General features: G+C 42.0%; 2 protein-coding genes across 5 annotated transcripts in view; both read right to left on the bottom strand.

Annotated features, from left to right (window-relative positions):
- The window catches only part of arb2a (ARB2 cotranscriptional regulator A), a 145,449-nt gene extending 138,770 nt beyond the window's left edge, over positions 1-6,679 (bottom strand). For 3 of the 4 annotated variants that reach the window (XR_003832797.1, XR_003832798.1, XM_029439662.1), the window contains exons 1-4: positions 6,575-6,679; positions 5,699-5,839; positions 4,546-4,647; positions 739-839 (exon numbers count right to left, since the gene is read on the bottom strand). Coding sequence is in view for 2 of the 4 variants with exons in the window: in XM_029439662.1 (XP_029295522.1) it covers positions 739-839; positions 4,546-4,647; positions 5,699-5,804 (309 nt within the window). In the remaining 2 variants the exon portion in view is untranslated. Of the gene's footprint in view, positions 1-738; positions 840-4,545; positions 4,648-5,698; positions 5,840-5,947; positions 6,256-6,574 lie in introns of those variants that run through there. The other variant, XM_029439663.1, reaches the window with a different exon arrangement.
- Positions 6,680-9,643: 2,964 nt separating this feature from the next.
- The window catches only part of kiaa0825 (KIAA0825 ortholog), a 109,231-nt gene continuing 95,129 nt past the window's right edge, over positions 9,644-23,745 (bottom strand). The window contains 2 exon segments of the mRNA XM_029440106.1: positions 9,644-10,416; positions 10,418-10,523. Coding sequence (XP_029295966.1) covers positions 10,339-10,416; positions 10,418-10,523 — 184 coding nt within the window. The 3' untranslated portion in view covers positions 9,644-10,338.

The following is a 23,745-nucleotide window of genomic DNA, read 5'->3' as shown; positions in this document are numbered from 1 at the left end:
GGTAGATAGTGGCTGAGCAGGCAAAAGAAAAGAGGGGAATAAAGTGTTCACAGAAGGCTGGCCCTCAAAGGAGCTACTGTATACCTGCATTAGAAATAATAAAAACACCCAGGTAATCCTACAAACGGGTCTATCACTTTGCTTTGAACTTCAAAGAAGACACACAATTAAAAGCAACATAGCAGGGGATGCACATAAAAAAATGATTACAAAAGAACATTTGTCTCATTATCTTAATGCATATTTCATGTGGTGGTACTTTGGGAGTGAATTAGAGTTGAACTTTAGGATGGTTTATGTTTGGATATATGGTGATGCAGTTGGACGACCGCAAAACTTCACAAGAGCATCAAGGAACTTTGCAAAAATGATTTTAAAGCAGTAGGTATTTCGTGGCAAGTAGCTTTCGGTGTTCATGATTTTCCCGTCCTAGAATAACAAACTGCAGCGGCTCGCTTGCTGTCGGACTGTGTAATAATGATTGTCAAATCAAAAATCCACTCTGCTTTACACCGATAGAATTAAAGCATGTTGCAGATTCCATGTGATGAGGGCTATGTGCCATGTCTGCTTACTCTCCAAGTAATCAACGACCACTGCAACCTTTTGTAATGTCATGTTACAAAAACTGGTCAGGACAGAAAAACACAAAATAGCCCCAGTAGCTGACACTAACGTTGCTGAACATGGATGGCCTGAATGAAGCCTTAAAAAAAAAAAAAAAAACATATGTGTTACCTCTCCAAGAGCTTCATAGCGTTTCTGGTTCCAGCGGTGGAGATCCTCTCTGGCATTGAATACAAAGGGTTCTCCAGTTTTTAAGTCTCTGAGCTGGCCATCTGTGGGACAAAGATAGAATGAAACAAGGTAAAAACATCTGTAATGATAATAATAATAGGTATCTGTATACGCGTGTGTGAGAGTAGAGGATGGATCACTACTTTTGACTGGAAATGGAAACTTTTTTTTTCTCCCCCGTTCTTTTCCCCTGGTGGTCCTTTCGCTTCCTCTCTCTCACCTTTCTCCCTCAACCACCCCCATCTGGCAGGTACAAGGTCTTTGGATGCAGCAACGTTCTTCCAGTCACGACTCCAACAGCCTTCTGGGTAGTCTGGCAGGCCATCGCTGGACAGCTGGTATGGCAAAACTTCTCTTTCCCTCTCACCATCCGTCTAAAAGCCTCTCCCCTTCCTCTTTAACTGTGTCAGTCTCTCTCTCCCTCCTCTCTCACTCTGGCCACAGGCCACACGTCTGTCCCCGTCTTTTCTACCTGAAATCTCCAAGAGCAAAGACTTGAGGAGTTGTGAAAAAAAGGTTCTTAGTGTTTTTTTGAGAGAGAGAAAGGTGGCCTGGCACGCATTAGCCACAGCGACAACTGCTCCTTGCAATTCCTTTGAGGACGCTGTCTGGGCATCAGCCTAACCAGCACAGCTTAACAAAACACACACACAACACACAACACACACACGGTGTGGTCATACAGTAAATGTCACTAGGCTCAAGAATGGCACAATTCCTATACGGCCGCTAAACCCTCCCACTCTCAATTCTGTTTGTAGTCGCAGTCACTGTGAATGAGGCTCCCTTCTTTAAAAGCTGGAGGGTATAAATATAGCGCCGAGCTTCAGGACGAACTTCCCCGTCTCTGGCAGAAACGGGAATTTTTTTCCACTCCCCGCTAATTGTTTTGGAATGGCACTTAATATTAGGGACCCTACACAAACAGAATGGAAGTGGGTAGGGAGAGGGTGAAGGGGCCGGATTGGAAATGGGCTCATGTGTGTGTTTGTAAAAACGCCACCATTACAACACACAAGAATTGACTGAGAAGAAACAAAAGCTTTTTTTGGGATGATATTTAAGAGGTTTATTATAATTCCAGAGAAACAGAAGAGTTTTCAACACATCCAGGTTTTATTTGATATAAAAAAAGTCATAAGACAGGAAAATGCTGTTCTGAAACAGCGCTACTTTTCTTTTCTTAGTAAACAATTACCCTTGTGTGGCTGTGGAACCACTACGTGTATACCTTAGCAATGAGCCCATCGATCCTGCCGTTGACACTACAACACAATAAAACACTAAACAGTGTTAAATTTAATTTTGACCTTTATGACTGCAGAATTTGTAAGAGCTAAACCACTGAAAAGTACACATACTTAACCAAAATAGCCAGGGGGCTCTCATACTTTCTCAATTATTGCACAATGTGAGGGAGCCTATCTAAGATATAAATAAATACAATATCTTTGCAAGATAAAAGAATGCTTAAGCATTTTTTCATCTCCTTTTAAATTGCCACCATTTTCACCCCTCTATCAATGTGATAAATCTTACATTGCTAACACACTGTGTATTACAGCACTTGCTTTCATGGTTAGTCGTTAGACAACATGTTATCCTGAATCTTGGTTTGTCATCATATTGCATTAAAAAGCAGACGTGTGCCTGAGAGGTAGAGCCGGAGACGAGTGAGAAGTTAGGATAAAGCAGCGTGCACAAAAAGTACCTTGAAGAAAATCAATTATGCATTCATGGAGGGGTGAGGATCTAAACACTACTGCCTAAGAGAAGGAAGAGAGGAGCTATAATGAAATCCTACTGTAAGAAAGGGATGCGTGTGTCTGTGTACATGAGGGAGGGAGAGAAATATGTGTGTGTGTGTGTGTGTGTGTGTGTGTGTGTGTGTGTGTGTGTGTGTGTGTGTGTGTGTGTGTGCTAGGGGGGTGATCAGCTCCATCGCCTCCCCCAACACATCCTCTCAGAGGAATAACGTTTTCTCAACTTTTCTGTCATAATTAGCATTCTGTTCTCAATTTGGCCGCTTAATTAGGTGTACATAACCTTGGATTTCCAGTAATGGAAAACTGGAGGGCTAGCGAGATGAAGCCATCATCTTCAGTGATTAAGATACCTGCAAACTATTGTACACAGCCTAGTCTGTATTCACATCATTACATGGTCAAATTAACATTTTTGTTCCACCTGTCTCAGGCAAAGGTAGCCTGGGTGTAGCTATAGAAATGCCTGCAAGCCAGAGTTACTGTGAAACGCTATCCTTCAAAAACAGGCCTGAGTGGAAATTGACAAGACATACAGATGGGTATGGGTGTGTATGTGTGTGTGTGTGGGAGGGTAAGCTGTGTTTCGATGTGGGATTTTCAGCCGGGCAGGGGCAAAAATAGAGAGATACAGAGAGAGGGAGAGAAAGAAGAACAGAGGAGACAGGAGGGTGAGGGAGAAGACACGGAGAGTCTCTGTATGTGTTCATCCCTCCATGGGAGACTGAGCTGGGACTTGAGGGTGGGGTAGGGGGGTGGCGGGTGTTGGCACAGTGGCGGGTGGGGGGTGAGTCTCCCCGTCTCTGTTCTTAGGCACAGCGAGGTTATGCAAATGCTCCGTCAGGCGGAGGGCAAGGCTGAGTAGGTTACTGACGGGCCGTAGAGTACACAACATGTCCCCCACTCAGCCAGCCAGACAGCCAGCAGACACACACACACAGAGAGACAGAGAGAGAGAGAGAGAGAGAGAGAGAGAGAGAGAGAGACTACAGGGGAATACTAAGGGAGTCAAAACCACCACCCTCTTTCCAACTCTTCCTCCTTCTTTCCACCTGGTTTGATTAAAGCGAGCCAAGAGAATTCTAAAGAGACTTTTATATCATATGGAGCCGCACAACTCTGGGTCCAGCTCGTCACTAATTATTGACACGTGCACGCACACGCACACACACACACACACACACACACACACACACACACTTCCTGGTGACAGCAGAGACAGTTTCAGGTCATTAATTCAAAAACAGTGGCATCACACTGAGCAGAACTGTAATTGCACAGAGACGGTTGATGTTAAAACTGTCTTAGTTTTATAAAGGGTTAAGGCAATTTTGTTTCTCAGCAGCTTTTACATGAATCAAGTGGAAGCAACCAACTCTGTATGCCAGTGGTTCTCAACCTGGGAGTCGGGACCCATCCAGCAGTCACAAGATTTATCTGAGGGGGTCATAGGATGATAAAAGCTTAATTTCTTTTGAGCACAGGACCGTTTTAACTCTTCAGGCTACTAACAATTATTAAAATTATTAAAATTTGACAGGGACTACATATAATAGACATACAGTTCAATACTTTATCATACAGAGGTAAAAAAGCAAAAAAAAAAACTTTCATCCGCAGTGCCCGGGGGCAGGTAAGCTAATTAAAAATTAAACACGTTAATTCAGACATTTCAAGATGGTGGACATATTCTCGCTGTGACAAGGGGTTCCTTCATTTTAAGGTGTCACAAGCCAAAACCACTGCTATGGACGACATGTTATGGTTATGTATTGAGAACAAACCCATGTCTTTAGGTTTTGTTTCCTGCTCTACAGTTTATATCTAGAACCTTGTGTGGTTTTTGACACCCTAGCGCCAAGATTTAAGTATTACGCAAGAACTCTCAGCAGTGTTCTTCCGTTCACTTAGAGTTCATGGGATTTGGTGTTTTTTGTAGAAGTAGAAGGCTTTGTGTGCTTTGAAGACTAAAATATGTACTTACATTCATTGAAGGCGTATTCAAACTCCTCCAGTGTTTTGGGGAAAGTGAAAGGAGGTTCATCTTTCTTCATCAGTTCATCCAAGTCTATTCTTGACAGCAAATCTGGAGGAGAAAGAGGAAAGATCAAAGATGTGTGACAACAGTTAAAGCAGCTTTCCTGAAAAGAACGTCAAAATGTCATGCCATAATCTCAATCACAACATCATAACTTAGCAACATCACCTAAATAAGAATGTGATCACGTCTCCTCCTCATTTCCTTAGGTTATAAAGCAAGAGCAACGCCAAAGTCATCCCAACTCGCTTAGACTAAAAGCTTTTTTAATCACCCTCGAGAGTCATAGAAGGTGGGGAAAGGATATTCCCATCAAATAATAACCGCAGCAAAAATTGTCTATTAACATTTGTCTGCAATCACTGAAGTAGAAAAAGAAAAGTGTTTGTGTGTGGTTGGGCGATCACACAAATTGATTTGCTAAAAGAGTGGCTGAATATGTTTGACTCGAGGTTAAGTGGAACATTTCCTGTCCTATGTCATCTACTCTTGGGGCCAGCTAAATATGGACTGGTAAGGGAAGTTTCAGTTCATGATACAACTAAAATAATGTAGATCAAGGTACACATGCATTGTAAAGGCATACGATCGCACATCGGCGCGAGAGGGATTGTTTCTGCCACATTTATTCAAGTGTGACTTGTGCACATAATGCCATTTATCATTTATAAGTATGGTGTAATCTCACAGTGATTTAAAACAACAATGTATATGCATTTGTGTGGTTTGCATTTGGTATTAGACAAGTCATACATGTTGGTTTCAGTTTAAGATAAGAGGAGAAACTTAACCAGGGTCAAAGCAGGAGAGTCTGTTTAAATGTAAGGACACGTTTGTCTTTTAGTCAAGATGATGAAAGCTACAGCTTTAAAATAATGACACAGCAAGTCAAACGGAAACATTTAATAAATTATAACTTGCTACATGTTGACATTATAAGTAAGGTCCATCATAACAAAGTCTATGTAGCCATGTTGGTTGTAGTCATAATTATTTTTCATGTCTTTTGAACCGTTTTTCCTCTTTCAGTATAGTAGCTCCCTGTTTTAAGAGCACTGCGTCCCTTTTTTTATTTCCATAAGTATCATTTCATATTTACCTTTGAGTGCAGTAGTTTTCTCTCTGTCCTCCTGACCAGCTATCTGGGCCATTATGATCCACAATATGTACAGGGCTAGTGTGGCAGCACAAAGATGAGAGATCATGGGTCCTCTCCTCCCAAATATCACTCAGATGCACCCTGCCACATGTGGGAATTGAAAAAATGGAAAAAATAAGAACTAGAAATCCTCTTTGCTGTAGCACATATACTGTGTTTTATCCGGTAATATCTCTAACATGCCAGTACCTGTCAAATAATGAGTCCCTTCTGTATTTACTACACACCATGAAGGTATTTGCCACAAAGCGTGTTGCACCTGTAAAAGGTGGCAGTGAGCCAAAACATTCAAACGTACTGTTGAATACTAAACTCCTGCACAGGCTACAAGTGTATAGCTGACTAAATAAAACGGAGCAGTGTTCATTCACTCTGTAATAACACGCAGCATGAACAGCTAACTAAAACTATGTGTCAACAGTATTGCTATGAAACGTGTAACTGTTAGCAGCCGTGTATCCGCCCAACTTTGCACACGTGCAACAACTGGATTAATTATGCAAACACAGCAAAGTTCGTCTTGTTTTGAAACCACGCTGCAGTTAGTGAAACACATTCGTTTCCACACGCTTTAGCTAACTTAGGCTGCTCTGTTATTCTCTCAACAACAGCCAACATCTGTTTAATGTGTCGTACTCTTACAAACAACTCCCGGAATGTGTGCAGTCACTACATGGAGCCACTGCGAGCAGGTACAGTAGGACATTCGTGCTTTTATTTCACAGTTGTGTCAGCCAAACGAAACACATTTCGGAGAGGAAACAGCTGTTTACAGTAGATGCATGCATGCTTTTTTTTTTTGTTCGACTCACGCACCATCAGTATACGCGACAGTTGATCCAGTTGATGCTGCTTCCTTGTAATTTCTAAAACAGGAAGGAGTCTGAGCAATGCAGAGCATGGAGCGCGTGAAGCTTCCGGGTTACCGGGGCAACGGACTGGAAGGGATATTTAAAGAGACAGTAGCACAGCAGCGGCTCCAGTTTGTACCTATGGTTAGATGTTTTCTCTCGTGTGAGAGTTGTACATCTCGGCTTGGTATGTAATGTTTAATAGTAAAATGTAACTAAGTACATATGTACTGAACTGCAATTTTTAGGTTCTTATACTTAACTAGATTTTTTTTCCATTGTATGCCACTTTATATTTGTACTCAACTGCATTTCAGCTGGAAACGTTTTTACTTTTTAGTCCACTACATTTTTTTTTTTTACAGCTACTGCATAGGTATTGGATCATTTAAATACTTTGTAAATAAAGTTTTTATTTATGTACATATGATGCATTGTTTTAGATCACGCTACCCCACACTACATAGCATCTGCATAATAGTGACTATACTATTGATACTTTCACTATAGTTATTTATTGTATTTGTTTGCACATCAACAAAAATACAGTGTACCTACACATTTTCAGATATACATGAATTCATAGTAACCAAGCGCTTGTGCAGGAGAGGTAGGAAGCTAAAAGCATATAAAGTTATTTCATATTTCAGATGAATAGGATATAAGCAGGCACACACCGGTTTCTCTCTCACCTGGACATACCTTGAAGACTTGAATGGCAAAAAACATGAACTTGATGTGAATCCTTCAAATAGGGAACATTTATAACTTCCTTTGTTTGAACATAATAATAACATTGATTATATCAGACTGGCAGGAGGACTGATTCTCCACCTCTGGCACAAGGACATCAGTTTTCTCTTGGGGAAAGCTGTTGTTGTGGAAGTGTTCAGAACTCTTCTCACTGCACTTTCAGAGTGAAATCAGCTCAAGTTTCTTTAAAAGGGAAAGAAAAAACATGTTTTCATTGGTATCATGCTTGAAACTAGACCTGCCAGACTCACTGATGCCACAGGTGACTTACATATACCAAAAACCACGTGCCATACCCTGCTCACCTGTATCATGACCTTGCAACTGTACTTTATGGTGTGTTTTTTTACTCACAAAAATAGCCTCCTGGTTAAACTAAAGCTGGATGCCCTACTTCCGGACGGCCTCTAGAACTTGAAGCTGTTTCTCAAGGGAGCTGAGCTACCCTGTTTCCTTAAGCAGAGCACTAGAAATGCTGTGAGGGGAGACCCAAATAAGAAACAGAGATGAGATATTGTGGCATTGAAATCCACTGAGATTGACAAGATAAGGGAGATGCAGTCAATTCAATGCAGCACCTGAGAGCAGAGGTGTTGACTCGAGGCATATGACTTGGACGTCTTGTAACTAAAACCTAGTTTGATTACTTCAGACATGATTTGACTATTTTAAAAAAGACTCACAAAAACAACAACTGCTCAATTCACTTGGAGCAGCTAAATCTTGGTTGGCCTACATTCAAACTGTAGGCCCACTTGAAGCGAAGTAAGACTAGATGTGTTTTTTTTTTTAAAGATTGTTTGTTTGGGTTTTGTTTTTTTTGCCCCAATGATAGTATAGCTGAAGATCAGGAAAATAGGAAAGAGAGGTGATGACGTGCAGCAGAAGGTCACGGATCAGGACTCAAGCCCTGTGCTGCCGCGTGTTCGGTTAGTATGTATGTTTGTGAGCAGGATTATGGAAAACCTACTGGTCCGATTGTCAAGAAACTTTATGGAAGGGTGTAGCATTGGTCAAGGAAGAACCCATCAAATATTGGAGAGGATCCACAGCACGGGGCGGGTACAGAAATGTTTTTTCACTTTGTTAACATTATAAAATAGCGCATGGCCTTGGCGGAGGTCTGCGCTGCTGTATCTTTCTAGTCTGATATAGAATATTCACAATTGTTTCCTTGGTGTATTTTGAATTAAAAAATACATTTAGGGACAAATGCATTATGACTTGTTTGTAACTTCAAATAATAAGGAATTGGGACATGATATGGAAATTGAAGTGAAACCAGGGCGCTCCAGCAGAAGGATCGTCTTCCTGTAATGCTACCATGTTGGCTCACTACATGCCGACACAAAGCTTGTTGTACTCAATAGATGAACATACAAATAAAACCAACATGTTTCTGCTGTGAGAGTTTGCTGTGGATAATGCACTAATATACTGAGGGTAATCAATTGAAATGGAAATCAGAGGAGTTAAAATGCTGCCACTGTTTATCCTGCATAAATATGTCATGATGAGCTCCGGGATTCTAAAATGTTTATGTAGGTTTGATAATCCCCGAATGAATACTGTATAATAGAATATTCAGTTTATTCTTTGTGATGAATCATTCTTTGTAATGATTTGTTGTGAATTATACTGTCAGCCTTTCTGACAGTTGTCTTCTGAACCTCACCCAATGGAAATACAAATGGATAACCTTACAGGAACTTACTCTAGGAGGGATGGCGACGGAGAAAAAGAAAAGAGATCAAAGCGTTTCTTTCAGTTATCTCACAAGAACAGTTTGGCTAGCCAAATACTTTTTTTTTTTCTTGTAACACCAAAATAAAATGGTTTTATTGTTATGTCAAATGCAGTGCATTTACAAAGACCAACGGTGCTTTGTTGCCTTTTAAGCCTTTGTTCGGATTCACAGGCAACATTCAGATGCTGAACATTTTGTTGTCTTTTGTATTCTCTAAGTGGTTTGGCAATCGCAATCTTGCTACATTTGCATTAAAAATCTAGTTAAGGAAAGGAGCATCTCTCTCTCTGGAGCAGGAAGCGTTTTCCCTCTCTCTCAAAGGAATTGCACAGGGTGTACAGTAGCCTTTGTGAGCTGAAATTATCTTCTTGTTGATGAAAAGAGCATCATTTGTGTTCAATCCTTATTTGAACATCTGATGTATGTATTCAAAAATTAATGGTAACTTCATAGTCATAAATCATCATCAATTATTGACTGCACCGAGATCACACGAATTGATCATATGACAGAAGAAGCCTGTTCAATTGTGAAGAAAGAATATGATTTTATTTTCATGTTTAATTCTAAAACATTCTCCATCTCATAAATAACAAAATATGGACACATTTGGAAAAAAATATACACCGAGCAATCGTATTACACATAAAATAAATGTTTTCTCAGTTTGCACAAAAATCCTGACTGATATTACATAGTGGGGCAGATTTTTGGGACACACTGTAATCTAAACATACATCATCTTGCTTCCCAACCGTAATATTTGATGTTTGCTTTTAGGAACCAGGAGAAAGTATGCTGACACCAATGTCTTTACACTCGCTGTGTCGAAAAAAAACTTCAACTACCGACAATGATCACACAGTCCCATCGTGTCCCAGGCAAACAAATCCAGGCTCTCCATTTCCCAGAACTGATTTCTGGAGGTGTGCTCCAAAAAGATGAAATGCGTCTGATGCCGCACAGAAAGAGAGTTTGTCTGAGACGTGTGCATAAAGAGGGAGCCAACATCTCCCTCACTCTTCTTGTTGTTGTTCCACAGTTTCTTGTCCGCTCTCTCACTCATGTTTTCATGCACACATATATGCAAACTCGCTGCACACAGTGCATGCACAAACCCAATTACACACACACACACACACACAAACATTCTACTACCTTGAGAGCTGCAAGTGAGTGTTACAAGCAAACATTTACAATATGATAAAAAATTCCAACTGCATGGACTGTTATTGGGCAGCACTTTTATCGTATTGTTGTGTTTCCCCCTGGGTCTGCTCTGCCAGTGTCTCATCAGCTTCGGGAGGGTCCTGCAGGTCCTGGGCTGCAGCAGCAAACAAAATAGGCTTTCTGAAGTTCTTCTACGATGAATTTCTCTCCTTCTTCCAGCTCTGCATCCTCCTGCATCTCCCACCTGGAAAGCATAGAGAGACAGAACAGAAGCTGTTTTAATACCAAGTAGTACCAAATCCTTTACAATTTATGTTTAGGTGTATGAAGATGATGTACCTGTATCTCCCCATTATTTGTATTGTTGTAAAAAAATACAGTGTGGAGTAACCAGTTGTCTGTTCTGTCACACACACACACACACCACAGAGTGAAACTCTCCGGGGCTCGACAAGCCACCTTTAACTTCTCACATGGGAGTTCCTTTCTTCTTTTATACTGTGTGGGTCAGTAGTCTCTGCCGCTGTGATACACTATTAGACTCACAGTTTTGCACTCACGCAAGCACACTTACAGACTTGCAAACATCCACACAAACAGAGTGAAGATTTATGGGATGTTCTAGGGAACATTAAGACAGAAAGAAAGTGAAAGAAAAGAGAATGTGGCTCTCTGTACGTCTCTATGTGTCGTCTCCTTTCTGTAAATCTCCTGCTCACTGTGGCTTAGTCTTAGTCTTAGCTTGTATAACAACTTCATACCAACCATGTGCTTGTGACTAATTTTTAGGATAGAAAGAAAAATTACTCCTCACATCTTGTTGCTTCTCCGCTTCTACAGTACGTCTCTCCATAACATTTTCTAATTATTTGAGCTCCAGAGTGAATGGAGGGCTTCAATATGATAATCAAGGGTCGGCACGTTGCTATTCACTCTGAGTATTTCAATGGAATCTCTTGACGAGCAACTGTGGTCAATCAAATCCATATGTAGAGCTGGCTGAAGGCTGTCTTTGAGCTGCCGCATCACATTCCCTCCAAAGGAGAATTATATCTGTCCGACTGCAAATGATTGCATTTTCATTGCAATCTCCACGTGTCCTTTTATCCCGCCCTCCCTCCCCTCTGATTCCTCACAGTTTCTTCAAACATGTACATTATAGTTGTGCTCAGTGTGTCTGTGTGAGGCGTACATGTGTGTAGAGGGGGGTAAAACACCAAGTAGATCACGCATATGTTTCGTGCATACTAAGAAGCGGGCCTCTCAATGCAAGAGCACTTTGATGAAGTTTTGGCCTCTGTCATAGCGTGTACGTGGATGAATCCGACATCCTCTTCATCTGCTTCCCAACTACTGTCAGTGCAGTAATTACCGTCTGTAAGGGGAGGATCTGTTTATGTAAATATGCAGCTTTGACAAAGAGGTTTCCTCTCATGTGACTGTGGTCTCCTTCCACATACAACTTTGGCCACTAGTTTCTCTGTTTCTCTGGGTAATTTTTGTGTCAGGATGGATCTCTTTCTTTACATCCATCACAGAGTGAGTAGACTGTCTCCAAAAAGACAGAACAAAGGGAGAAGTAGTTAAGTCTGCCTCTTTGATGACTGCTGTCTTTGTGCAGATGAATAATGTAGATGACTACTAGGGGCAGACAAATTGCCCCTATATTATTTTTTCAGTGACATAAAATTAAAATCAGTTCTACTAAATAACCATTATGGGATACAAACACTCACACAAACAAGACAATACAAATGTCACCCAGTGTGCAAAACAAGAGCAGGAAGGAGTGAGGGAGAGCAGACAGCTATAGGAACAGCGGCCAATAAAGGAGGGAGCGAGAGAGGAAGGAAGACAGGAAGGTACGCTAAAGGTTTTTCAATGTTTAATTTTCAAATAGGATTAAGCAGAATGACATTTAGCTGAAGGTTACAGGCTCAGCATTGTCTTAGCTGATATTGATATGCAGGAGGCGCCCTGCTTGTCACTGGGACAAACACCGTTGATGAATGAGAAGCCTTTCCCCAGGAAGGTGTTAAGTGCAAATTTGAAATGAGAAAGAGGTAGAGAGGGAGAAAAAGAAGAAGGAGCACACACAAACAGAGATTGAATTACCACGATAGTTGCCATGTATACTGTCACTAGATAATGTGACCAAAAGTGTAAATTGTTCCGTAAAGTATAGGTTGCATATTCGTTGAGATTGGTTGATCTTGTGCTGAAAATGAGCCGAAAAAATACACAAGGTGCTTTGCTGTGTGTATCTAATTCAACAGCTGTAACACAACAATGCCTCTTAGAAATGCATAAGTAGGCTAAAGTTGACAATAACTTCCCTGTATCCTCATTTCGGCAAGTTTTCCCCCGGAATTTACATCTTAATAAGGGGAGTCTTACCCTTTAATTCTTATGGGCTCTGCTCATTTCTCATGCATTAATACTGGAGCTGCTGACTTGGCTCTTCCTCTGCATACAGAATAGGACACACATATTAAGACTCATATATTTACAGGATTGATGCCACGGGAGATTGTCTCAGAGTGAGATGAAAAGGCTGGCTCAGATGTATTTCAACGTGAACATCAATGTAAGCTGTCCTAATCATGGGACGACGCAGGCACGAGACAGAGAGCATCTATCCTGATTTTCGGCTGATAATAAGCAGTGATGTTTGACAAATTAAGAGCATAAGCCCCGCTCAGAGATCATCCGGCAATCAACTTGCTTACTAAATCTTACTCAACACACAGCACAGATGAAACTTTGATGTTCGACGTCAGCGGCTCGGCACAGACACAGAGGATAACAAAAAGGAGACGTGAACTCTGATGAAGGAAAAATATCTTCATGAAGAGGGGAAAAGAAAACAAAGGAACGGCGACAAGAAAAACAGGCAAGAGGGACAAGTATAGACTATGTGAAAGAAAGCGAGTGAGCAGAAAGACAAAGTGCCTGAAAGATCATGAGAGACAATGGCCAGTGGTTTCCTCCGCAGCTGTCAGTGGGCTGAGTGGTTTCTCTCAGAGTGTTGGGTGTTTGTACTGCGCTGGGTGCCCTGCCTGCTCTGCCACTGGGACCGCTGTTTGTTTAAAAGGCTCGCCTGTCAAACAGAGAGCGCCACCGACAGCCAGACTCTCGGCTAAATGACTCTGACAGCAGCCCTAATCAGAGGCTTCGCACATTGCCGCAGGGCCTGGAGGATCCATCATAACCCAAGCCTAAATATTTAAAGTGCTAAACTTTCCAAAGGTCAGGCCTTTCCATGCATGCCAGGGCGACATGTGTCAGACTAGTAGGAAGAGAGGGACTGAACAAGAGAGAAAGATGGAGAGAGAAAGAGAGAGACTATGGTTAAATGTCCCCTATCATTTTCACCGTTGTGAGAACCACTTTCAGTTTTTAGACCTTTGGAGTCATGTTACTTTGAGTGAATGGATATCATTTTGACTGGTCGTCACTTCTTCAACCATCTCATTTGGGGTTAGAACCTGGGATTCTGGTGAAAGATGAATTAGATTTTCTGTAAGAAATAAACCCTTCTCAGCAGTTCACATCACAGAATGGGTTTGCAACTGACAAGAGAGTCCCTCACTAACCAAGACACTCAGATTCACCCTACGTCTCTGAAAAGAAAGATGAGCAAGGATGTATCAAAACTTGCAAGTTTTGAAAAAATCTAGCTTCTAGACAGCACAGAGTGAGCAGTCTCCCCCAGAGAAAGCTGCAAAGTCACAATTGGTGATACAAATCTTTCCAAATTTGATCTTAATCTACATGGTTCCTTGAAATAAAGTAGAGAAAATGTTTTAAACTCATGGTGAGTAGAGGTCGACAGAGGGCGGTTATACGTCAAACTAAAAGAAAAACGAGAAGCCGTATAGGGAGACAGAAAAAAAAAAAAAAGGAACAAAGATAAGTTGGGAATAGATATTGTACATTTGAATTTAGTCCAGTTGGGGTAACTGACAAATTCACAATACAGGGCAGGTGGGTCATCTCTTAGACTCAATTTCCATTGAGAAGCAAACTTCCAATTCAATTTGGATATGTGCCTGTGCTAGGCCATGAGCCAGAGGAAGATTGTAACTGACAGCCATTGGACAGCCGGCTGGATTTGAATATTGACGAGACAGAGACTTGACAGAGGGGATTATGCTCTACCTTCTGACTTACTAGCGGCTAGTCTGATCCATTCTATTGTCAGATCAATTCAGTGTCAGGTCTACAGTATGTCCGTGTGGTGCGGTGATGCCACTCAGTATTAGACCCTACCTGAGATCCATCTCAATCCAAACTGATGTCCTCTCAAAAGCTACAAGACACACACTTAATCAGCAGAGGACAAAAATATGCGATATCACAGCAAATCTGTTTCAAAGTAAACATGAACCAGTAGTTTACTGTACAGCTGCTGTGTTCAATATAGACAAATGCAAAAGCATACAGATACATACAGATATAGAGGATGACTTACACTAACCTTAACCCTTTCAAATGTAACTAAACCAAGACTAGCCCTTTACAGAGGCTGATTCTTTGAAGTATTTTCTAATCTTGTGATGACATTTTGACTTAGACAGGCACAGACACACACACACACACACACACACACACACACACACACACACACACACACACACACACACACACACACACACACATCTGCATTGTCCGATAATATGTTCTTTACGTCTTTTCAGAGTCTCATTGTATCACATTTGAGTGAAGCTCCCACTATTGTACACTTCAGCCATCTTATCTCCAAATTATGTGTGTGTTTGTGTGTTAATGTTTATACGTTTGTGTGTGCGTGTGGGTAAAATCCACAGTCTCATCCATGTCCAACCAGCCTCGTCTCCCACCCAGCACGCACCCTCCTATCTCGAGGGCCGTCGAGAGCAGGCGAGTCATAGAACGCCTGATCAAAGGGCCCCGGACAGATCTGTGAAGGCCCTTTGAAAGGACAACCACAGTTACACAAGTTGACACGCTTGTACGTGCTTTGGCGCAGACACACACATACACACACCCAGGCTCAGGGGCATGCATATATATATACACACACACACACACACACACGGAGGGACACACAATCACAAAACTTCAAACACACTGTGGTTTAAACTCCAAATCCATGCAATGATAAGTCCAGCACATCAGACGACACAAAGGGCCTTTTTCCTCAAATACACCACACACACACACACACACACACACACGCACACACACACACACCCTAATGCTGAGGAATTCAAACACAGAGGGAGAGGACTGGAGATATAATGTTATATATTTCAACTATAAAGTTACGCTCTAAGGTAGGTGTACTTCACTAATGTCTCAGTATCCTGTTGATTTGGCTCATACCGTTTGAGTAATGTACTCATTGTACAGTGTGCTGGACACTTGTGGGAGCAGGAGTATTTCTGAATCTCTAAATTATTCAAATTGAATATATATTTTCATTTGGCTGCTGCAATTTCATTATTCACAACTGCATTTTGGCAGGTCATATTTGGCATCTGCAGTGCGAAGTTGAAACTCAATGTAGGCTAATGTTAATGTTAGCTGATATTAGTTCTCAGTTAGTAAAGCTAAGGTAGCCAAGTAATATATCAATGGCCGTGCGATTTCACATGAGAGCCCTTATGGCCCCCATATTGAAAGCTGTGGTTGAATTCACTGACTGATATGACTATGCATTCACACCATGCAAACACATATTTCAAATCCCTCTGCATGGCTATTTCTAGCTCCTCACTATTCTCCCTAGTCATCCAGGGGGAAAGTTTGTGTAAATTTGCAGTGGCTTAATTACTGAATAATTTAGACCATGCTCCAAATTAATGTAGACATTTCCATATTAATGTGTTTGCCCACCGATTCCACATTTATTTGTACTGTGGACAGGAGGGTAGCAATTATCACAGCATATCATAGCAGTTGTGCCGGTATTTCAGACATCATTAGGCTGCTTGTCCACCGTAGTGTGACTGTGAGTACTAGTCTATTGGACACAGTTTGGTACATTCCTCAAATAGGCTCGCTGCGCTTCTGTGAGAAAGATCTATCATGTATTGCTCCGGGGAGAAAAAGGTGAGGGGCCTTGTTTGTGTTTGACAAGGTGAGGTCCAATTTAGAATCCTTGCTGTTTGTGAATGTATTATTACATGCAGACAACAGCAAATAACCAAACACCTGCCAAGTCTACACAGCCAATGTCTGCTGGTCAGTGCAGCGCAGTAGCTGACTGCTCCACATACACACTGAGTTCTGCACATGTCCCGGGAGGTTGACAGCTCTCTGCTCCTCTTATCTCCCATCCTCACCCCCCTTCCCCACCCCACTTCACCTTTCTGTTCTTACTCCTCAGTCTCACGACTGTTTGGCTCTTGTTAGGAGCTTGGCTGAGCAGGCTGGCACCTTTCACTGAAACAGCACCCACGAGCAGGTTGTGACATGGAGAAATGTGTGTGTGTGTGTGTGTGTGTGTGTGTGTGTGTGTGTGTGTGTGTGTGTGTGTGTGTGTGTGTGACCTCTCTCACTTGAGCTACTGTAAAGCAAGGCCCTTCATTAAGGGAAGTCAACCACCTTGGCACCTCTCAGCCGTGTCCTGTATTTGTCTGACGACTGTCTGACACCGCTTCTCAAACTCCCCACACATGGGACACAACAATTATTTCCAAAAAAGGAACCAAAAGGCAATCCCAAAATAACTCTGAACCTTTTTATCCCATCTGATCAGCAGCTACGTGTTTCCATATTGCATTTCTGATGATACACTCTGATCTTTTGACAGGACTAAAATGATACCTTTGAAAACAGACGCATGTATATCTGAGCATGACAGCCTAATATTATCTACACTGTATGCCTCATGACCACCCTCTTCCTTGTATGTTACCGCAGTAACGAGGGGAGGCTAAGTTAGTTGGGCCGTCATTCAGCCTCGCAGGCAGGCAGGTAGGCAGGTCCCTGTTAACGGCTGCTGTGTGCCTGCAGGTCTCTGGGATCAAAAATCTCAGCCGAGGCAATCTGTCTTCCCCCATGAGCAACAGAGAGACAGAACGATGTGTGTGTGGGGGGATGGGGGGGGGGGGGGGGGGGGGGAGTAGCAGGACGAAGACAGAAAAAAGAGGAGAAGGAATGAAGGACTCTTACTTTAGACAATGATAAATGCACACACACAAATAAATGTGACTACAAACATAATCTCATACACAACCTGAAAAGATACTGAGACAAAGCTTCAAACAAAACCCCGACAGGTCCTGTACCGAATCCGTCAAATATGAAATATTATGGATTATGTTTTCTGCACCACATGCCAGCTCCTGAATCTTTATGGATTGCCTTAGTCCCAACAGTTTCCCTGATAACTCCTCAGCTTATAGTAATGGTTCTAGTCCATTAAAGGCTCATCAGTTCATCAAGTTTCCCATGATAATTTCACCGTGATTTGTTCCTGAATAATTTGAGAGTTTGGTTTTAACCTGCAAACTCTGTTCAGCCTTGGTCCACCAGTTGCCTACAAAGAACCACCTTCTTTTCCGTCTTCTGCCTTCCCCTGCAGTCAACCACCACCCGGCATCCAACTGTCTCCAGCCTACGATTACTTGCTGCCTTCATCAGCCTTTCTCTGTAATCCACTTGAACCTTTAACTCACCAGCCCCCTCCAACTTCTTCCTTTAGAGAACAATAGCCTCGCATAACCTAATGATAACCCTATCATAACATCTCCCTCAGTGTCTTGCGTCTGCATTTGGGTCTACTCTTTTAAACTTTGTCACCAAATGCATAAAATATCACCCATGAATTAATGAACAAAGCTGATTCAGATAAACAGTCAGTAGCTTTAGATTTCGCCCTCCTCACACACACACACACACATGCACAAACACTGAGAACAAGCATTCACTCATGCAATCTCCCCACTGAACAGCATACAGAGGAAAAAAAAAAGATGTTCGTTGTGATTTCACCTCAATGTGCTACCAGGAAATAGCCTATTACTTATTCAGTACTTTCTCTTTGTCATTTGTGCATAATATAAACTGTGAAATCTACTAAGGAGCGCTGAGGGTTGAGAAACTGCGACTTGCTCTCAGACAAAGGCCTCACTGTTAGACATTGATCTGGCAAAACTTCTATATATCATTTCCATAGCCACTATGAATAAATTGCATATTTCAGCATATTCTACTTTTTTATGGAGTATGTAGTGGCTTAGTTGGGTAAGTTGCTAGTACGGCGAGAGATCGAGCGGAAGAACAAGAAGATATGTTGGAATAAAATTCAGGTTACTGGAACCCCGTCACAAAACAAAGACTACATCAAGGTTGATGTCACAAGTTAATTCTAAAGACACAATGTCACAGCTATGACACAACATGCAATAGTTGCGTTTTTGGGACATAAAACTATATATATATATAAATAATTCAGAGCTTTGATTACACATGACGTTTCATCAGGTGCAGTATCAACACTCAATCGAGTCTTACTGTTTCACAGGCAAACTGTCTGACCATTCACAGACATGTAATGTATGCATGCTATAATGTAACTGCATAGATACATCCTTCTGATTTGGTTGTATCACAGGTAGGAATTTATCTTAAAGATTCCCTAAAAAAAGTGTTTTTCTTATATTTATGTCCCTTAAAATGTTTGACCTTGACTATACTGACTTGTAGCCGTGCGAAGTTTGTTAGTAGAAAGATGTTGTCACATTCCTTTACTCAAAGTGGAGATGTCTGTGCAATCCCCTAAAAGATAGATTAGGTACATCACACATTTGAATGGCTCAATGAATGGAATGAATGAATGGATTTGAATGAAAGTCAATGGCTGCCTAATACATCTTCGACACAACACCGGCAAAGAAACCTCAAACCTCCAGCGCAGAGTGGACTTGTCAGTACAGAGAGCGAGAGTTAACATTTGTATAGTGAAAGAATAGACAGCAAATATGGTGGAGGTACCGGACGGACCCTGGAGCTCCCGTCCACTTTCTACCAAAAAATCCCCCTAAAATAAATCCTACACACTGAATCTTTAATATTATCGAGCTCTAAACTGAAAAAAACATCTTCTTCGGGGGCTGAGGTAGTGGCCAAACACGCATACGAGTTAGTGCTAACTGCCACATATTTATGGACTTTCTCTTCCACCACACATGTAAAACACCGGCAGAGATAAGGCTAGTTTGTGAAGCACTTTGTTCCTACACCCTGTACCTAACTCATTAAATACAATGCTTTAATTTGAGCAATAACAATTACTGTCAATAATTGCAAAGGGAAATTATGGACACCGACTGACACCAGTTGGTGTGGAAATCCTCACTCAGGGCCATACTGTAAACACAGCAGTGTTCAGGCTCCATTCATAATGACATTATTAGCAAAGGGCTCCCGTGGTTTTGCAGGGCCTGCAATGAACTGATTAGTCCATGCAGACATTGATCTCACCTTTCTATGTGTGTGTGTGTGTGTATGCATGTATGTGTGTGTGTGTGTGTGGGTGTGTGTGTGTGTGTGTGTGTCAGCTTTTGGTTGGGGGGTGCTCTATTATTGTTTATCAGATCAGGGCCTTGTTCTCTTACCAGTTCAAACAGTTCATTTTCTACCATGCTAATGGCAGTTTTAGGGGGTTAAGGAGATAAATAAATCCTTGCTGTCACCTCATTTTAAATCAAATGGCACTTAATTATAGCTGTATGTGTTTTCAAACACTTTGCATAATTTATTGTTCAGCTCCATCCTAATCTCCAGATCCTTATCGCGTGTGCTCTATTTTACCCCCTCTGTCCTTATAATAAAATTATAATGCTTCCGCTCTCAGTTTTTCTTTCTCTTTCTTGCTGCCAACAGCAGTGTGAAAAAGATAAGGAAGGCGATGAAAAGATGTTTTTGAGTTGTGCCTCACCTTGTAGGGATTTGATGCTGTAAAGGTCTATTGTCAACTCAGGAGAGCAAACATGCACACACTCACACACGTACACATAGCCCTCTGGCAGTGTAACATTTCTTACAGCAAAAATACAAACATTGTCAAATTCTATGAAAAGAGCGAGGTAACATCATCATTCATGATTTGGTTGCAGGCACTCATATCACAAAAGACAACTAATGCAAGCATAACACGCCGAGTAGACTTTATAACCTCGTGCTGTACAGGCCCACACTTTCATTTCTTTGTTGCACTAATGTGCCAGAAAAAGCTAAGCACATTATTGACATTAATGTACCAGTGCGCTGTACAGTAGGTCATAAAGGGAGGTGAGGGGCACTAACATGCTACTTTACTGGCTGAGCCTGCCATTATCAACACTAAATGTCAGATCACATCCGTCATTTTGTCCTCTTTTGAGAGAAAATTGTTAAAAAAGTTGGCATTCTGTCTCCGGTGACCTTGCCCACAACTCAATGAACATTTGCCATGAGATTAAATCAGTGGGCAGTTAAGACAGTAGGACAGAGGCAGAACCTTCACAAAGGCCTTAATTAAAATCCAGGAGAAATAACATTACACTGACAAAGATGGATTTCATTTTGAAAATAAATCAGATTCATGTTATTCCCCAAATACAGTAAATGTCGAGGAATTAGAGTCACAAATAGAGTGGCATCAATATACTGACATATATATATATATATATATATATATATATATATATATATATATAGTTAGTCATAAGTAGTATACATCTCACTATACATTCATCATCACTTTGCATTCAGGGAGCATGGTGTACTGTAGCTGCAGCTGCTGAAGGAGGTGGTACAGTAATTGTCACACCGTACATGGGATCAGAAGACGGATTTAATCCTTATAATCAGTGGATTTTGATTCACGAGTGTTTATATCATTCAACTAAAGACAACATAAAAAGAGCTAGTTTGAATAAGCAAGCAAGCAAAGAAAGAAAGCACCTGAAACTGTATCATATTCACAAACCACTGATTGAGAAAGCAAAAGCTCCAACAGCTGATTCCAAAGCAGCATCTTATTCTTCCTGTACACAAAAAAACACAAAGCAGAACACGGAGGCCCTAGTTCATTGGGAACGTATGTTACTTTAGTCACCTTGGGCAAACAGATGCCTTTCATATTAATTGGTGAAGCATCCTGAAGTGATGGATCCACGCGCACACACACACATCAGGATGGCACCTTTATCAATGAGCCTCAGTCAGCGGGAATTGGGAGCAGATTGTGTGAGCACATCTCGCAAAGGTGTGGATGTGGCTTTCTGTTCAACACACTCAGAAGCAGTAGCTGTTGCAGCGTTACCACAACTAGGTAATGGATGGAAGGAGCATGCAGTTGTGCATCCTCTCTATGGGCCTTCCATCCTGGGCCAGTCGATGGAGCAGACAGGCTGGGCTTAGTATATCACATAGATCCCATGGCTGGACAGGAACAAGTCAATAGGAAGGTGCTGCTTTTGAATATTCACTCCAGGGTTCAGTGGTAGGCTGCATATTAATTGGTTACAAAAAAAAAAGAAGAGTTCTGTCTTCGATGCAGATTTTGTAAAGAACGGTGTTGGGCTTGTATTCTCTTCATTAAGTGACTTAACAGTCGGGTCACTTAAACAATCAATGTCAGTTAAGTCAATCTAGGTTCACAAAACAAAATGAATGGAAAATAAACAAATATTTCACAGTGTAAACTTCTGATGGACACTGAACTATATAATTACAATAAATAGATTTCTTATCCTCAGACAACCATCAATCATATACAGTGCAGCCATTCCAAACATATTCCCTATAGAGAAGCATAAAGATATTGCTATCGAGCTTTCAAAATGTCAGGGCAATGGAAACCCAGGCATGGTGCAATTACATAATGATTATTGCAAAAACTTTCTCCCCCTCACTCAGTGTGGCTGTAATATGCAGTGGATGGCCATGGGGGTTCATTAGTGAGAACAGGCTGCTGTTGAAAAGCTCCAGTTTCACCTCTGATCCCGGCTAATGTGATTTGGACCTGAGATTGGTAGTGGAGAGATTAGATGCTAGCTCACCTCAGGGTGGGAACCAGAGAAGGAGACATACATCAATGTTGTTTGCTTTCAAACTCAAACTGTCTTCTCACCTCTAATTTGCTCTGAAGCATCTGCAAAAAAAAAAAGTTGTCGAGAAAGTATTTGTAGTCTAAATTATTTTCCAGCGACGGAGATGGTGCGGCTGAGCGAGTGCTTGCTAATCCAATTTGTTACATTTTGGAGTGCATGATTTGGGCTTTCATAACAAATCAATTGGTTTGTTGTGAGTAGGACTGGAGAGAACCGAGGACTATCTACGGATGACAACTGTGTTAGCATTCTCCTCTCATTACCTTGTGGCTCACCCCCAATGGTACGCAATGCAAGTTGCGATGTCTGGCTACTCCTTCTTTCATTTCCTTTTCATTAAGCCCCTGCTCTCTCTGTCACTTCTTAGCTTACATGCTTACAGCCCCTGCACCTTCGTCCATATACTCCGGTGCCCCCTCCACCTCCTCTATTATGTCTCTACCTCTTTCCTTTCCCTCATTCCTCTCTCCCCCTCTCATTAGGTCATAGTTGTGGTGATTTGTCAGAGTGCCTGCGTTGATTAATAGGCTGACGGAGCCCCTATATTTGGGGGCTGTCAGCAGGGCTCCAGAGTGCCAGGGCCGCCCTGTTGAGCTCCCTCACCACCCAGGTGGCCCCATTTGGGCTAAATGAGCTGTAAAGGGTCCCGGCTATGTCCCTGCCCCACACTAAGACGTTACGCTCAAACACACGCACACACAGGCATAGACACAAAAAGGCACAAACGCATGCGGGCACACAGACACACAGACACACAGACACACACACACACACACACACACACAGAGACACAGACACAGACACACACACACACACACACACACACAGAGATGCAAGCACACACGCAGGCACACTCACGTACTCAACACCCTGGCTCTCACTGCCATGCACCCCTGCGTTCCCACATGATTTGTCACACTCCATCAATAGACAATAAGTTACTGCCACTCTAGCCTGTCAATGGGCCCTGTCTTCAGCAGACCCCTCTATGGTGTCTCCTAGCCTGGGAGGGTTGAGGGGGGGTTTGGGTTGGGGGGGGGGGGGGGGAACAGGGAGAAAGTGCTGTGCGTGTAGTGGAGTATGAGGAAGGAGGGGAATAAAAAGAGAGTGAAAGAGAATGAGAGGAAGAAATAGTGCATGTGCATGCAAGATAAAAAATAAAGACAGGTGGATGGACAGAAAGAGAGAGAGAGGATGCAGGAGATATTAGACAAATTGCTTCGCTATGCACCCCACATCCCAGTGGAGGGCTTACTGAGCTCGTCCTGATGCACAGCCAAGTAGCCAAGTTCAAGGAAATGGGAGTATGAGCCTGTATGTGTGTTTGTGTGTGTGTGTAGAGTAACATGGTTCAGCTGCTCAAAGCCAATTGCCTGG

Source organism: Cottoperca gobio, chromosome 9, assembly GCF_900634415.1.
Source record: "Cottoperca gobio chromosome 9, fCotGob3.1, whole genome shotgun sequence".
In the NCBI taxonomy this organism is placed as follows: domain Eukaryota; kingdom Metazoa; phylum Chordata; class Actinopteri; order Perciformes; family Bovichtidae; genus Cottoperca; species Cottoperca gobio.
The sequence above is the reverse complement of the archived record's forward strand: the minus strand, read 5'-3'. Positions and strand labels throughout refer to the sequence as shown.